This window comes from Pieris napi, chromosome 22, assembly GCF_905475465.1.
Source record: "Pieris napi chromosome 22, ilPieNapi1.2, whole genome shotgun sequence".
Classification (NCBI taxonomy): domain Eukaryota; kingdom Metazoa; phylum Arthropoda; class Insecta; order Lepidoptera; family Pieridae; genus Pieris; species Pieris napi.
Window position 1 is genome coordinate 9,633,872 of NC_062255.1, and position 15,738 is coordinate 9,649,609.

The window sequence follows — 15,738 nt, forward strand, 5'->3', positions numbered from 1 at the left end:
TTGACCTAGTCCCGTGCTAAGCTGGTGAAGCTTGTGTTATGGTTCCTAGGTAACGGATATACATACATAGTATAGATAGATAGACATATAAATACATATTTAAACACCCAAGACCTAAGTACAACACCAAATGCTCATCACATCGATGTTCGTCTCAGCCGGGGATCGAACCCGGGACCCATGGATGGTCAGGGGTACTAACCATTAGACCAATGAGTCGTTATCTGAAATTGACATATAATTTTAAGGCTATTGGCAGTGGCGTAACAATAGGGTGGCAAAGCTGGCAAAATGCCACGGGCCCCCAAACCAAGACGGGACCAAGACGTATTATGTTCTATGGGTGAATGTTAAGTCTCCAATACGCATTGGGACTACAGACCATTTCGTCTCGCCTAAGAGAGGAGGCCTATGGCCCTTAGTGGGACATATACAACGTGTAATTAAGTACGCTGAAAATCTCAGTTTATTAAAATTAAACTGAGTAGGGACGTATTTTACTGATAGGGCCCCATCAAAAGAATTGCCACGGGCCCCAAATGGTAATGTTACGCCACTGGCTATTGTTACTTCGACGAATTCTGTAATTTATGCATTATGCAAACGTAATCCGTTTTTAAGTTATCGTGATTTTTTGTTTTTGAATAAGTCAAATTCCTGGCATCAGTAATAAAACAATTGTGAATGAAACACATTTTATTAATAAATATCTAACATTAAATCGATAGGTAATATATAACTCTCTATACAAAGACTAAACATTTATATAATTACACAATTTACACTATATTAACCCTGGTTATTTGATAAATATAAAACAAATTTTGATAAAAAAACAACATTTCATAAAACATTGGAATGTAAACATTGTGAAATAAAACGAGTGAAAAGTTCACAGACTATAGTCAAAGTATAAACATACTCTATGCTTCAAGGGGCTCTTGAATGATTTGTCTATGTCTTCTGTCTTTGAATTGAAATGTGACAAAACATTCGAAAAGTTTCATTACACTGTTTTATCTATAATTCACACATTTCTTTCTCTTCAATTGTATTAATGCTACGATAGAAAGAGAGATGCTTAGTTGTAAGACTAATTTAGTATCCTTTTACGAATGTGACAATAACTATTTAAAATACACAAGAACATGGAAAAAACAAATGTTATATTAGTTAGTAATACTATTACGAAAACTATTTGACATATAGGCCAACTCAGAAAGACATTTGACACATGACTATATTAGGCTCAATATATTTTTTTTATAAACACCAGTTACAATCAGGGGCGGATCTACTTATGCTTTTTGGGCTGCAGACCAGGGCCCCATAGATACAAAGGGCCCCAGTCCTCACTGGCAAAATGATGGATATTTTCAATAGAAACAAATATCTACAATTTAAAAAAATCCAATTATTGGTTGGTATCCCTGAGATCAACTCATGTACAATGCGGCTATCGAACGGAACGGGGAATTCCCCGTCGCTTGTTTTGGGTCGGTGTAGTTCTTCGCGGGTGCGTCTATTACGGAGGACTTCCCCGTAATACCCCAGAGCCCCACAAATTTACGATCCGCCCATGCTTACAATTCATGGAGGTTTTAATACCATCATTTGATTGACATTTTCGTTGGTAATTCCACCTTATCACGAAGAAATAAAGGCGAAGAAATTATACCTTTTATTGATAATAGTCCAACAAGTGTAGCAACCACTTTCTAGTTATTAGACAGTTTTTCGCACTTATGACAGAATCTCGCCTTGATTTGCGATAAAAAAAAGTTTGTATAGCCACGTTTAAATATTGCACAGTGACGAATTCCGTCTAAAACTTGATGATATATACAATTATTAAAAAAAACTATTTCATATTTTAACAAAAATCCATTGAACTAAAACCTCAAACCACACTACAGCCACGTACCAATATCCACGTCTCGCTATCCCTCTTGTGTGGACATCAGCGCATCGAACTCGGAGTTAATCCCGGAGCTGAAATAACTAGAGAAATTGAACATCCCCGACTCCCTGACGTTGTCCGTCGAGCCAAATTGAGCTTTATTGCTGTGCATTGGAGTGACATTTGCACTGAAGGACTTCTGGCCTAACTCGGGTTCGTAGAGTGTCGCCTCCTTCGCTCCTACTGCGATATCGTGGTAGGGGTTGGTGAGATACTCGGCAAATATTTCACTATGTTGTACTTCGGGGGTATCGGTTTGGGGATTTGGTGTGGAGTCTGGGATTGGGTTAGTCGGGGCATTGGTGGGATTTGTGGCCGGTTGTGGTTGGATTTGATTTTGTGATTGTAGCGATATCCCGATGGGTGTTGACACCATCTGAAAGAAATGATGCTTTTAATGTTTTCAACAAGTTCACTGTCCACCAGTCATATGAGGTCGTTAGACGGAACGTGTAGAACTTCTAGACTTCTAGAATTTTTGGAGTTGTGGACGTACGGAGATAATTGCGTATATGGCGGACTTGAAAGATAAATGAGCATCCTAAAAAGTGCTGGGACATTCTATTTTTTATCTAGTGAGGATGATGAAACATTGTAAAAAAATTGTCAGTATTTTTCAAGAAAACGCAACTGGACGTGAGAGGTATTTCCACTTTTATGCTTGGACAGTTTAATATACTTACATGATTTTGCACAAACAATTAATAAGATACAAATAATTTAAGCATTTGTCGTGAATCACTCAGTCAGAGATGACGGTAAGAAGTTTAATTGTTCAATGATAAAAATATATTACTTTTCTTTCTCGTGACTCTAAACTTGACATATTTATTTTAAATTATAATTTTATTAAAGAAGTGTAGTTCTCGCGTTTTTTATCGAAAGATTAGCCATAATACAATGAATAAAATTATTTTTACGTATATAAACGTATTGACGTATGTTATATTTCCGAGAACTTGGAGTCGTTCAGTTGCGATGAGGCAAAGAGAGCCAGAAAAACTTGGAGCGAGGTGAAGTACGAGGCTCAAGACTGAATGCGATGGATACTCACTGTGGACTTTCACTCCACCACCATTCTTGAAATTTCTGACAATATAAAAAATTCATAAATACACTTTCCAGGTCTTCCAGAAACCTACCTCATTCAAAGGCTGTAATAAAACTGATGACGTCAGCGCAGACTGATCATACAACGGGTTCCGTATGGCCACCATACCACCGACGGGGCCACTTGGAGTAATCACCCTCTCGTTATCAATGGGTACCGGCACCGCGCCAGCTACTGGGACTGGCGTCACCAACGTCGGCCCGACTGGTGGGGTCAGGGGCAAATTGATTGGCGAATTTGGTCCCACTAGAATATTGGGAGTCTGGCGCTGGATGTGAGTTGGACTGGATTGAATATTGGACATACTGTTGGATCCGACCGGGATGAGGGTTGGAAGCGAATGGGGAATGGAAGGTTGCATGTGGCTCGGCAGGTTCTGTGTTGGTTTCGTGTTGTCGTTGACTGAAATTAAAAAAAAAAAAGTGTGTTTTTATTGCACGCATTTATTATGTACACGCGTTAGAAGTTATACTTCTTTGGCGTAAGATAAAAATGTTTTCAAAAATTTTATCCTACGTTTGTAGAAAAACGACACTAACAATAGAAAAAACTAAAATTTAGACTATAGCTAACTTCAGGGTGTCGGTTTTTTGTGACGGCATACGCGCGTATCGTAAAAACTTACTCTCAACAGTTTTCCCTAACGCGCCAAAAGAAGTATAACTTCAAAAACATAGTAGCTTGATTGGTGTAACCCTCAGATTTTCTGTTCTGTTTCAGCAAGTAAGATCAGCCTTCCGTGTCTGACACACGCCATAGACTTTTGGGTCTAAAGCCAGTTTCCTCACGATGCTATTCTTCATCGTACGAGCGAGTGTCAAATGTGCACATAGACAGAAAGGCCCTTGGCATCGAACCCAAGACCTCATGGATGATAGTCACACGTCGAAGTAGACCAACACTTCTTTTCTAATGTTAGATGAAAATTCTTGAATATATAAACGTTTATTTTTAGGTTAATCGACTTATAAATACCAACCATCGGGAAACAGCTCTTGCTTCAAGTTGGGCAGGAACTCGCCAATCATGTCCCATGTCAGGTACCAGAGGTCGTTGTAGCCTTCGCCGTTGCTAAAAATCTATAAAAAGAAAAATAACTTATTTGACAGGGAATCTAACCTTTACAGCGATAACAAATAACAAATTAAATCACGAAACTAAATATTGCAAAGAAATATCACGTCACTTTAAAATCCACTTTTATTTGGCTTTTAAATTACGAGGCCTAGAATTTAGTCGCAACACACGAACTCGAACGCACACGTATACGTTCACACGTACATACTCAGATGTTTTTATTTTACATAGAAATACATGTCAATCCGGGAATACAGTGTTTTGCTGTTATCTAAATGAATAAGATCTTTAATCTGAACCCTGGATGGGTCACCTTGATACGACTAGCTTTCGCTAGAGGGCTACAACACGAGGGCACAAATCAAGCGGCGAGCGACAGCGCATGCGTGGATCGTAGTCGGTTACTCAGACACTACACGACAAATGGAAAATAAGAGGTCAGTAGAGGCGTAGTTGGCCGATATGCTATCGTTATTTTTTTTATATAATATAATTTTTTCAAATAATTAGAGGTCTAAAATCTTAAAAGAATAAAGAATTTCTTACCATAAAAAAATCAGTATAAGCACCTAACTAAAGTAGTATGTCTCTTTTCATCACAGCATAAACACAATTTGTAAGAAAGAGACAAAAGTAACTTACCTTGACAGAATGCATGACGAGGAGCATGTTCTTGAGTGACTCCAGGGCGCCTTCCCTGAGAGGTTCCGCCGAAGCCTGAAGGAGGGATTGCTGGACCCGGACTATCTTCGTCCAAAGCGATGCGAAAGTCGCGCGACCACTGAGCGCTTGTAAGTGTTGGAGGAAGACCTGGAGCCGAAGTAAAATGTATCTTAACACTATGCAATAGAGACGATATTAAAATAATGAATAAAAATGTAGTTATTTTAGTAAAAAAAAGTGCATGCATACAAAGTACACATGTCAGAAGTGAAACTCCTTTGGCAAACTAATTTTTAACTCTTGTTCTCTCTTGAACTCTAAAGATATGTTGGAATTTAATGAATTTAATTGTTATTAAATGTGTCGAAAATTAATACATATAATTTTTTTTTTAAATTTATTTCTTCGATAATAAAAACAGGTGGCAATTTAATTTACAATTCGTCATTTGAGATTTCAATAAATTATTTTGCATAAAATATAGAATACTAATATTTCATAAATTCTCTTTTCGAAATTTTGATTTTAAAAATATAATTTCTATAAGGTAATTCGCCCTTCTCACTCACTCTCAATCTCTCTCTCCATTTTCTTCGACAAAAACGCTGCACATCCTCGTGACGCTAATATTATTATTATTGCGTTAAAAATGATACCCTCATGCGCCTAAACAAGTTTCACTTCAAAAAATAAAAATTTGTACTATTCTCTCCTTTACCTTGCACATGAGCGTGTCCGCCCTGGCAGCAGTCTCGTATCTGGGCGGCGGCTGAGTGAGCAAAGGAAGCAACACGTAAGAGAAACAGGCTTCCCACCCAACGCCGCCCAAGGACGACAGAGCAGGAGCCAGCAATGCTCGCTGGAGGTACGCTATCGCACTGTTTGACACCTGGAAATCACGGATTTTTATACGGTTAAATTAAATAACCTAATTTAAAAAAAAATATAATATAATATTTGTTTGTAATAATTTTCCGGGAATACAATGGAAAACAAAAATATCTTAGAATTTTGTAAATTAATAAATAATATGCTTGCTGGGGAAGAGAAAACATTTTAAGCAATAAAATCGTATATACAGAAGGCTGATCACCAACATTAAAGAAAATTAATAAAGGCACACATCAGAGATAACCCACATTATTTCTGAACAATTGGATATTGGAACACCATGAATCACAACTAACAAAATATTTAAAAAAAAATTGTGATCTTTTTTTCATTACATAAATCAAATGACTATTTATGTATGCCGGTTTCCTTTCACCATACGAGTAGTTAGTACGCATATTGTAATTCCATTGGTGTACAGCCGGTGTTCGAACCTACGATATCAGACGGACCTGAGAGAGACGCCAACACTGCCTACAAAACATACCTGTTTCCTTTTATCAGTACAAAACTCAGCAATTCCTTGTAAAAGGGGCTTCCATGCGACCTCCCAAAGGTCGTATTCTTCAGCACCTGAAATAATCATATAAAGACGTGGTAATTTATTTTTTATTATTATATTTATTAATATATTGTATCATTATTGGTATAAATAATGATTTCGACCTATCCTAGGGTCCTCCAAGAAAAGAGCGTAACAATTTTTAAAAGGCCGACGCTTGCGAGTCCTCTGGCCTAAGTGTCCATGGGCGGCCGTATCACTTGACATCAGGTGAGCGCTCCTGCCCATATAAAAAAACATTTTCTCGAACCAACTCTTAATTAATATTCCTAGCAGTTAACGTTATAAATATACTAGATTTAGTTTAACTAAAAATTCTATAGAAGCAAGACATAGCGCAATGTTTGGCAAAGACAACAGAGTAAGGTAAACTTAAGTCGACAAGCTAAGTCGTGCTTAGAGAGTTTAAAGTTCTTTGTCTGAGTGCCTTAACCGCCACGTCACGTCAAACAAAAAGTATTTTTTAAATTGGTATAAGTCAGTAAAAGATGTTGTTAGGATAGCTAATTACGTAATAGACAGAAGATCCCTTCAGTGGGGACTGAATTAACCGATTTGGTATTACATGGATCTCACAACCTTTTCCGGAAGAACTTTGTTGCGAGTCTATTTTACAAGTTATGTTCTATCTCTCTCTTTATAAACTCAACAAAATGAAACAAAAGAGTATGTTATTTATTAGTCTGGACTGAAGATTACCCTGGATATTTCTCTCTCTGATATTCAGCTTTGTTTTTTAATACTCGAAAATTTAAAGAAAAATCATCGAATACAAATAGATGAACATACCTTGTCCATGGTCAGCTTCGTCCCTCCACCATTTGAATATTTGCGCCGTCCGACTGTGCAATGTGTGCATTAGATCGAGTAGCTGAAATATTTTAACTACTAGTAACTAATGTAAGTAACTGCAAAAAGCTATATTGCAAAGCATTCAGATATCATTTTAATGAAATGAAGACTTTCTTTATTTGAATTTATTTAAAAAATATTCCGCATTGTAACGCGACAGACTCGCGTTTGTACGTCTATTCACGCGTACGCACGTACACCGCAATCGCATAATGTGATGTCGGTTATGGCAATCCTGTATAGCTACTTTTCCGGCAGTACTATGCTTCTGAAAGTGCTATAGCAAGCTCGCCAAACCATTCCGAGATGAGCTGCCTTCGGGTAACGATAACTAGTAACTACATATTGTATGTGTGTAAAGAAAAAAATTTTTTTTTTAGATTGTTCATTATCTGACACGTGTCAAAACTGACTTTAAATATAATTGTTGTTTGTTAGTCTGTAAAAAAGATGTGAGTTTTGGCTCGTCACATGATTTTATTTAAAATATTTCGAATTTAATTTTGGGGTAACTTAAAATAATTGTTTTGAAGGTACTTTTATGACTATTATGGTAAGATATAGTTAGTTTTTGGTTTATTATTAGTTTTAATTTTTTTGTTTAAGAACTATAATAAATCTATAATTTAGTTTAATTCACCATATGTATTGAATGTAATCAATATTGTTTCAAGAACAAAAACGCATTTTCTTAAGATAAAATGAAAAATTCTTAACCCGTTCTTACACAGTTGAATTCTAATGACAACATCACGTGAAAATAATAAGCAAATTTTAATCTATCGTGTCACTTCAAATCGCTTTACAACACCAATCGGTGATAACATTTCCAAATATTCAAAGCACATAGAAATCAACAAGTGAGTCTCGCTCACCTGAATGCTGACCATGTGGTAGCTGTCCAGGGAATCCTCTTCATCACTGGAATCGCGACCGCGACCCGCTTTACGTCCTGAACGCGATTTGCTCGACTTCCCTGAAAAAGTATTTTACTTGGTGATGCGGCAAACAGAACTATGTTTTAATCTTGTCATAAAAACATATTGATCTAGATAAAATAAAGCCGCAATTCGTAAATTTGTTTGTCCACAAATTCCTTGGAAATTAAAAGTCGCATCGAGGTCATAATTTATGTAAGCTGTAAAATTTCGAAATAAATATATAAATAATTATTATTATTAGCAAAGTGTGTAAGTTTAATTGTACTATTTTTATTGAATAAAATCAGTAGTACGCTTATATAAGTTCTTGTTCTCCAATCACTTACCTGAGTGTAAAGTAGCTCTGGCCAAGAGCCGTACAGCCTTCACAGCAGCCCGACAATTGTGAGGTGTGACGTGAGCCACGTCTCTTATCACCAATGCTAAAGCTTCAGCACAACGCGCAAGCGCCGAGCTACGGTGAGCTCTGAGTGTCACTTGTTCCAACTCCACTTCTACCGCCTCTGTGGTTTTACCTGCTTCGTTTTTAACCTAAAATGAAAGCGACATTATACTACGTGTTTGCGTATAGTTCCCAGTATTGTAAGAGCATGCTCTTATTTCACCGTTTATTATATATAAATTTTTTATTAATATTGTATTGTCTTTTATTGACATAACTTTTATACATAGAAAAACACTTTCACGTGTTCACGTTCTTCGTCATCGTGACGCGGTAAAGCACGCGAAACGTCGGTTCAATTTAAAATTATGTAAAATAATTGTACATTTATATAAAAAAATATATAACTTCAATCCGGTAAAGAGTGTTTTTCTTCATAATTTTTTTTTTATTTACTAACAATAATTAACTGATTTAACATGTGATGAGGAGCATGATGTAATTGTTGCAGGTGCTTTGTTATCAGTAGCAGTAAATGTACATTTGCACTGATGTATTTCCGAACCAATTCGACTTAGGGTCCTTCAAGAAAAAAGCCTACAATTCCTAAGGCAACGCACTTGCGATCTCTCTGGCAATGCGACTGTATATGGGCGGTGGTATCACTTAACATCAGGTGAGCTTACTGCCCATTTGCCCCCCGTTATATAAAAAAAATTGATTGTCTTGTTGGTTCGGTTTGGTATTCGTTGCATCACTATTAAGGACTACATATTTCATTTACTTACGAGTATCCAGCCTTGAGTTTGCGGTGAATGCGACAGCTCGCTGTCAGAAGATCCACTCGTTGGACGTCGCTCGATCTCATCTTCCGATCCATCCGAACGACTAGATACTGTAAATGAACATACATACTTATAGATTAATTATTGAATACACATTTAAAACATTTACTTAGGTGCATAATAATAATAAAATTTAATAGGTAAAGATGGCTTATTTTAGGGTTACACTAAAATAGACTGTTATCCTTTCGAGCAGGGAATCTGTATCTGGATATGCTCGATGAGTCGGTCAGTTTCTACGCTTCCGCTATGGGACTTGTACAGGCACGCGTAGAATCGCATGGTCATCGCAGTCTACGCGCAACCAGAAATTAGACAGGTCCGTTCTTAGACGCGTCCTGAGGCGAAGAGAACAAAAATCCTCGCTGACGTGACTTAAATGAGGCATATGAGTGAAAGAACTCTTTTTTCTACCTAATAAATTACTAACTACGAACCTAAATGAACCTTTCCTAAGTTAAGATACAGTTACATTAACTCTCAAAACGATTGCCGCTGCAATTCCATAAAGTAATTGACCATGACCTGACATATCAATTAATGATACTGATTATATATTACCAAATTTATAATTGATAGCTCACGGACACATAGATATAAAAAAATCATTAATTGATTATCGGTATCTTACTTATATTATAGGTAGGTAAATGTTATGTTACTTAAATTTATTTTTATGTTTAAAAAAATCTCGGCTAAACTTACAGGACATGCTATCTTAATTCTAAATATTAATAAACACACAAAAGCAGTGGCGATATAACCCTTGGTTGGTTAAACTTCTGCGCGGGAAACACGTCCTTTCCCATACGACAGAGTGTTAAGCGCATGCTAAAATAGAAAAAAGGGCCATAGGTACACAGCCGGAGTTCGAACCTAAGACACTGCTTTTAAATGTGTGTGATATAAAATTTATGTTAAACTCATTTAAAGACAAATTTGCGACCAGTCAAGTAGCACCCGTTCACGAGTATGACGCATGGCCAGCCATATTGTACCACCATAACATTTTTGTACCATATTCTCGCAAATATATAAATGTTACTAAAACATGCAAAAATCTGCCTTTCCCATAGGCCACCACATCCCATGTATTAAACTTTGAAGACATGCACACCTTTCTCAAAAAAAATTCTAACGAATATAATCATGAATTTATTAAATTATTTTCATAACCCAACATTTTCAGGCATATTTTAACTTAACTCCAAAAAGTGGCTTATCAATCCTAACCAAGCCAACCAAGGTTAACCTTAACCTATTTTGACTCTAATCAATTAATCTGAAACCTAATAGTTAAGGTTAAATAGTTAAATGATAAGATTAACTAAATAGTATATAATTAGTAGATTTTTGTTGACTTTTCAGAGAACCACCATGAAGATTCTACTAGTCGCCATCAGTTTAGCTCTGTGCTACGCAGAGGAGCCATTCCCAATAACTTTGGACTACCATGAGACCATTGGTATACCAAAGGCAAATCTTATAAGACTGGCTGAAGAGGGAATTGACTTCGACGGTAGCAGGATCGTTGGTGGTACACCTGCTCGGCTAGGAGAACATCCTCATTTGGTAAGATTCTATTGAATTATTTTATTTATGTATCTCTTTCTTTAAAAAGTTTTTTTACACACAAGAACCCATAAAGCGTATAAAAATTCTTAATTTTCCCCTATTATTTAAAGAAAAGGATTTCTTTTGGATTCAGTACTAAATACTCTTTACCTCTGTTTGTCATTGCATCAATCTACATGAATGTTTGGCATAAATAAGACAAAAAGTCTAATTTTGAAATTTACGATCTTCTACATAGACTTTTGACTTGGGAGCGTATCTGTGCGTCGTGGTCAGCAAGGAGGCATCTGCAGCAGACTATCTGTTCACCGATTTCTGAACAACACCTCTCTTATTACCGATTTTACAACAAAAAACGTCAACAGTAAAAAAAAATAGTCAAATCGAATTGGTTCCAGGGGTTTAGAACTCGATTGTCTACAAACAGCAATAATTCACACAAATAAAGTCAATTTATAAATTATACTTTTAGGCCGGCCTCCTAATAACCCTGATAGATGGCCGACAATCTGTCTGTGGCTCGTCCCTCATAAGTAGCACACGACTTGTGACAGCCGCTCATTGCTGGACAGACGGCCGTGTCCAGGCATCATTCATCACAGTGATCCTGGGTTCTATTCGTTTGTTTTCTGGCGGTACTCGAATCGATACCAAAGATGTTGAATCTCACTCAGGGTACAACACGCAGAACCTTAACAACGATGTTGCAATCATCAGCGTGGAGCCTGTTCAATTCAGCAGTAAGTTAGACCAAAAATATGATTTATAATTTCAAAATCTTTAAATAAAAATATAGATACATAATAATTGAGAAAGGAGTAATGACAATATTCATTGTAATTCATCAAATACTTAGCCGAGTCTTTAAAAAGTGCTTTAGTACTTAAATAGTGTGTATTTAAAAATGCTGATTAACTTAATAATTTAGAAAAGGAAAGGGGTTTTATTGTAATTTAAAATGTCTTCAAAATACATTTCTTCTTTTAACCTGAAGAATTAATTTCTAATAACGTTTTTATGCGTATATCACCAGTAAAAATGGTGCCATAGTTTAAGCTCTCCGTGACAGCAAAATATATCTATTTACAGACTCAATAAGCCCGATAAAGTTGGCAACTGGATCCGACTTATACGTGGGTGTCTTTGCCACCGCCGCTGGCTTCGGAAAGACTAGTGACTGTAAGTTCTGATAAACTAGAAAAGAAATCTTTGATATTAAGTTTTTAATAATATAAATAAGAGCCGTGTGGTATGCTTTATGACTGATAATAAATTATAGATTTGTGTGTTATTTGTTAAATTATTTATATTTATACATTGTTGTTGTGTATATATAAAAGCTTCTGTGTATTTTTTTTTACTTTTAACAGAAATAAGGATTCTATAACTGCATATAATATACATTCGGATGAAAGAAATATTAATGAGATCACTTTAATATGTGATTACAGAATTCACACGTGTATATCTTATGTTTTACATATTTCGTAAGTGATTGATTTTCTTCGATTTATCATGTGTGATGTTTATGAACATAAATACATCTTTATTAATATAATATTATATATACCGTGGCGTTATATAGTATATCTTTACATATATAAAATCTTTAACAATCCAACAGGGAGTTCCGTGAGTCAAACACAGAACCAAGTCAGTCTCCAAGTCATAACGAACCAGGCCTGCGCCTCTACGTATGGGAGCAGTGTTGTCGTGTCTTCGACAATTTGTATTAGTGGATCCGGTGGTAGAAGTACCTGCGGTGGTGATTCTGGTGGACCACTAGTCATTGGTAGCGGAGATGACCGAGAACTGGTAAGATTTAGTATTAATGTTTTCATATTCGTTATGTTAAAATTTAAATCAATTTGAAACTTTAAACTTGCTTTGTATATAATGAAAACACATTCTTTCAAAAGCAAAAACACAGTGGTACTTTTTAAATGAAAATAAATGTTGCATTCTGCTAAAATAGGGCACAATAACCTATGAAAAACTCTAGAATGTACGATTTATTTCTCTTTCAATCTTAAATAGTGGTTTGTATAATGTAGTTTTTCCACACCAAATTTGTATTTTCTTCTGTCTATTAATTTTTTACTATATAAAAATATTTGCCGTAATTGATTTCATTGATTGATATATATATTATATATAGTTATTAATCGATGAACACCGGTTGCACACACGAAAAAGCATGACTCATTGTCCCGTTACGCTCATTGTACGCTTGCGCCGCATCCATATCTCTTCCACTCGTTTGGCCTCTGCATCCTAGGATTCACTCCTTTGTATCAAATGTATGCAATCATTTTATCAATGTTTTGTTATGTCGTTGTCACGTTAAACTATCGTCCGTAAACCGACTTTACAGACAACAACTTTTTTACCTACTTTTTTTTAATTTCAGATTGGTATCGTATCATTCGGTTCATCACGAGGATGTCAATGGGGCTTCCCGGCTGGATTTGCTCGGGTCACCTCCTTCGCATCATGGATTCAAGCACGCATGTAAAATGGACTGATTAACAAACAAACAATATATTTCTTAACAAAACGAAGTTTATTTATTTACATATAACTACTATATGCTACCAGCTAGTATCGATCTAAATGACATCGTGTCTTATTATATCAGGTGCAAAGGAGGATTTTTGCGGTCTTTAAAATGCCTTGTTGGACCACATCCGGTTTTAAGGTTGTATTTTTAAATCATAATTAGCAACGTCATACTGCTTTAGTACATATTCTTTGTTTTTTTAGAGCATCATGCTATCGTGGAAGTCTGCTAGGGATAAAAAAGTATAACCGGATAACCGGGTAACTTGGCGGGTAGAAGGCTATAGTTGTGGAAATTCATTGAAAAACATGAACGAAAATTGTATTTTTTATCGTATTTTAAAAAGCTTGACCAAATAATAATTAAATTGCAAGAATAAGGTACAAAAAGGTTGTGGTGGTACAATTTAAAGTTCGCATATTCAGCCACACATAATGACGAGCAAATTTGTCTTAAAAGGTTGAATAGAAGTTTCCAGTTCAGTTTACAATTACATTCTAAGTGATATCATTATAATCAATTCTTATATTATTTTATCACTACAACATAACATTATTAAAATATATTCTTACATTAACAAATTAATATTAACTACGTGTTTCACCCAAATAATTATTAATAGTATATTTAGTAATATTTCTTTTTCAAAAGTAGTAGATTAAGTCTTTTTTTAAAAACGTAGGAAGAACTTTTAACACATGGCGATTAAAAAGAGTGGCGGAGAGTTTATTGTCAGTTCTTCTCTTCCGTTCTACGCCCTTGATTTAAGAACTGGCACTAAATGTAAAATTAGAAGAATTGATATGTATTTCTTTACTGACAAGTCATTAGTGTACAATGTGTTACCTATATGATTAAATGATTTTTTTTTGGCATGTTCTGGGCTTCTCTGCTCGCGTGCTAAAAGAAATAGTTCGTCATAGAAAAGATTTGACTCACCAGAAGGCATAGACGCATCTCGAGGCCAGGCACCAGCTCCAGCAGCACTGAGTATGGAAAGTAAGGCCGACCATTCAGCTCCACTGTGAATGTTCTGTGCTGACGTCTTTACTATTTCGTATACGCCACACGATATCTACAACACATATATCGTATAAGTAATATAATTATATACATTTTGTGTCGATTCATTAGTCTGAAGATATTATATAAATTAAATTATTTTAGAATAATATCCTGGTCTTCTCAATAAATATAGACTATGTTACACAGGGATTATATAGCATTCTTACCGATATCCATTGACCATTCTGATAAACGAGCTAGGTCTGGATATCAATAGTTCCCCCTGATACTTATATAACAAGTTTTCTTCAGTTTTTATAATTTAATTTCTTTTATCTGTTCGTGCATATGTTCTTTGCCTATGTGCTTGTCGCATAAATTGAAAAACATATTGTGATGTGCAAATTTTATCAATAAAATAAAAAAATAATGAGAGCATGTTTTAAATATGTCCAGTAGTTTTTAATTCATTACACACATCAAAGAATACAAATACATTATTTTTATAAACAAATGTATATAAAAAGTTGTGTTTCTTCACGGACTAAAGGTAAAGGCGTGTTCTTAGACTCTTTAATTGCCTTAAATCTTTATTAAGAAATAAGTTAATACTTCGTAGTATTGAAAACTTTTAGATTTTAGAAGAAAGATTTTAATTAATTAAATTAATTGCGAAAGACTAAATGCGTAGGATGTAGATGTATGTGTGTGTGTAATGCCGCGTACTAGGAGTAATAAAATCTTTCAGATATTGGGATTTGAGAGCCTAAAACTAACCACATCAGCCTGCTGGTAGAAGAGTTTATATGGCAAACGGAACAGCAGTTGCAGGTGTAGCAGAACTGTGGGCGCGCATAATTCGCATCGCATCAACCTCGCAGCTGTTCGTAGAAGTGCTGTTAATACGCGGGTCAACGCGTAGTTACCGCGACTGGCTGCCCAGAATACCACTCGTTCTAAATGGGGACCGGACTCCTCCCATACGGCCAGGAGACGGTCGCTGGAAGAGACAATTTTATGGGATTAGCCAGGCCTTTTAAATGTATCTGTTTGGTAAAAATATAAGAGATGGAAAAAGTAAGGTATACATTAAGATGTAAGGTAGGAGTTAGGAGTCCATAGCGGACAAAAAAGTGACGCGTAATTTATATATGTATACTAGCAGACCGGCCAAGCGTTGCTGTGGCTAAGGTTTTAGTTATATTACATAGTAGTAAACTATTCAAGGGAAACGGTAGGAGAACACCATGCTTTTTTGGTGGTTATGCCATTAAATTGTAGCTTATGTGAAACGTTGATACTTTCAACACAGCG

At 35.7% G+C, this 15,738-nt stretch overlaps 2 protein-coding genes across 3 annotated transcripts in view; one reads left to right on the forward strand and one right to left on the reverse strand.

Annotated features, from left to right (window-relative positions):
- Positions 1-681: 681 nt before the first annotated feature.
- The window catches only part of LOC125060789 (Golgi-specific brefeldin A-resistance guanine nucleotide exchange factor 1), a 37,543-nt gene continuing 22,486 nt past the window's right edge, over positions 682-15,738 (reverse strand). Inside the window, exons 19-30 of one of the 2 annotated variants that reach the window (XM_047665857.1) lie at positions 15,202-15,424; positions 14,359-14,494; positions 9,228-9,334; positions 8,384-8,588; positions 8,004-8,092; positions 7,054-7,135; positions 6,190-6,275; positions 5,530-5,700; positions 4,791-4,958; positions 4,051-4,150; positions 3,103-3,473; positions 682-2,336 (exon numbers count right to left, since the gene is read on the reverse strand). In XM_047665857.1, the coding sequence (XP_047521813.1) occupies positions 1,941-2,336; positions 3,103-3,473; positions 4,051-4,150; positions 4,791-4,958; positions 5,530-5,700; positions 6,190-6,275; positions 7,054-7,135; positions 8,004-8,092; positions 8,384-8,588; positions 9,228-9,334; positions 14,359-14,494; positions 15,202-15,424 (2,134 nt within the window). In that variant the 3' untranslated portion in view covers positions 682-1,940. Of the gene's footprint in view, positions 2,337-3,102; positions 3,474-4,050; positions 4,151-4,790; positions 4,959-5,529; positions 5,701-6,189; positions 6,276-7,053; positions 7,136-7,991; positions 8,093-8,383; positions 8,589-9,227; positions 9,335-14,358; positions 14,495-15,201; positions 15,425-15,738 lie in introns of both variants that reach the window. The other variant, XM_047665856.1, reaches the window with a different exon arrangement.
- LOC125060805 (collagenase-like) lies at positions 10,658-13,392 on the forward strand. Its single transcript, XM_047665884.1, has 5 exons — positions 10,658-10,856; positions 11,332-11,599; positions 11,949-12,038; positions 12,484-12,674; positions 13,270-13,392. The coding sequence occupies exons 1-5, from the start codon at positions 10,662-10,664 to the stop codon at positions 13,372-13,374; spliced, it is 849 nt and encodes a 282-aa protein (XP_047521840.1). The 5' UTR covers positions 10,658-10,661; the 3' UTR covers positions 13,375-13,392.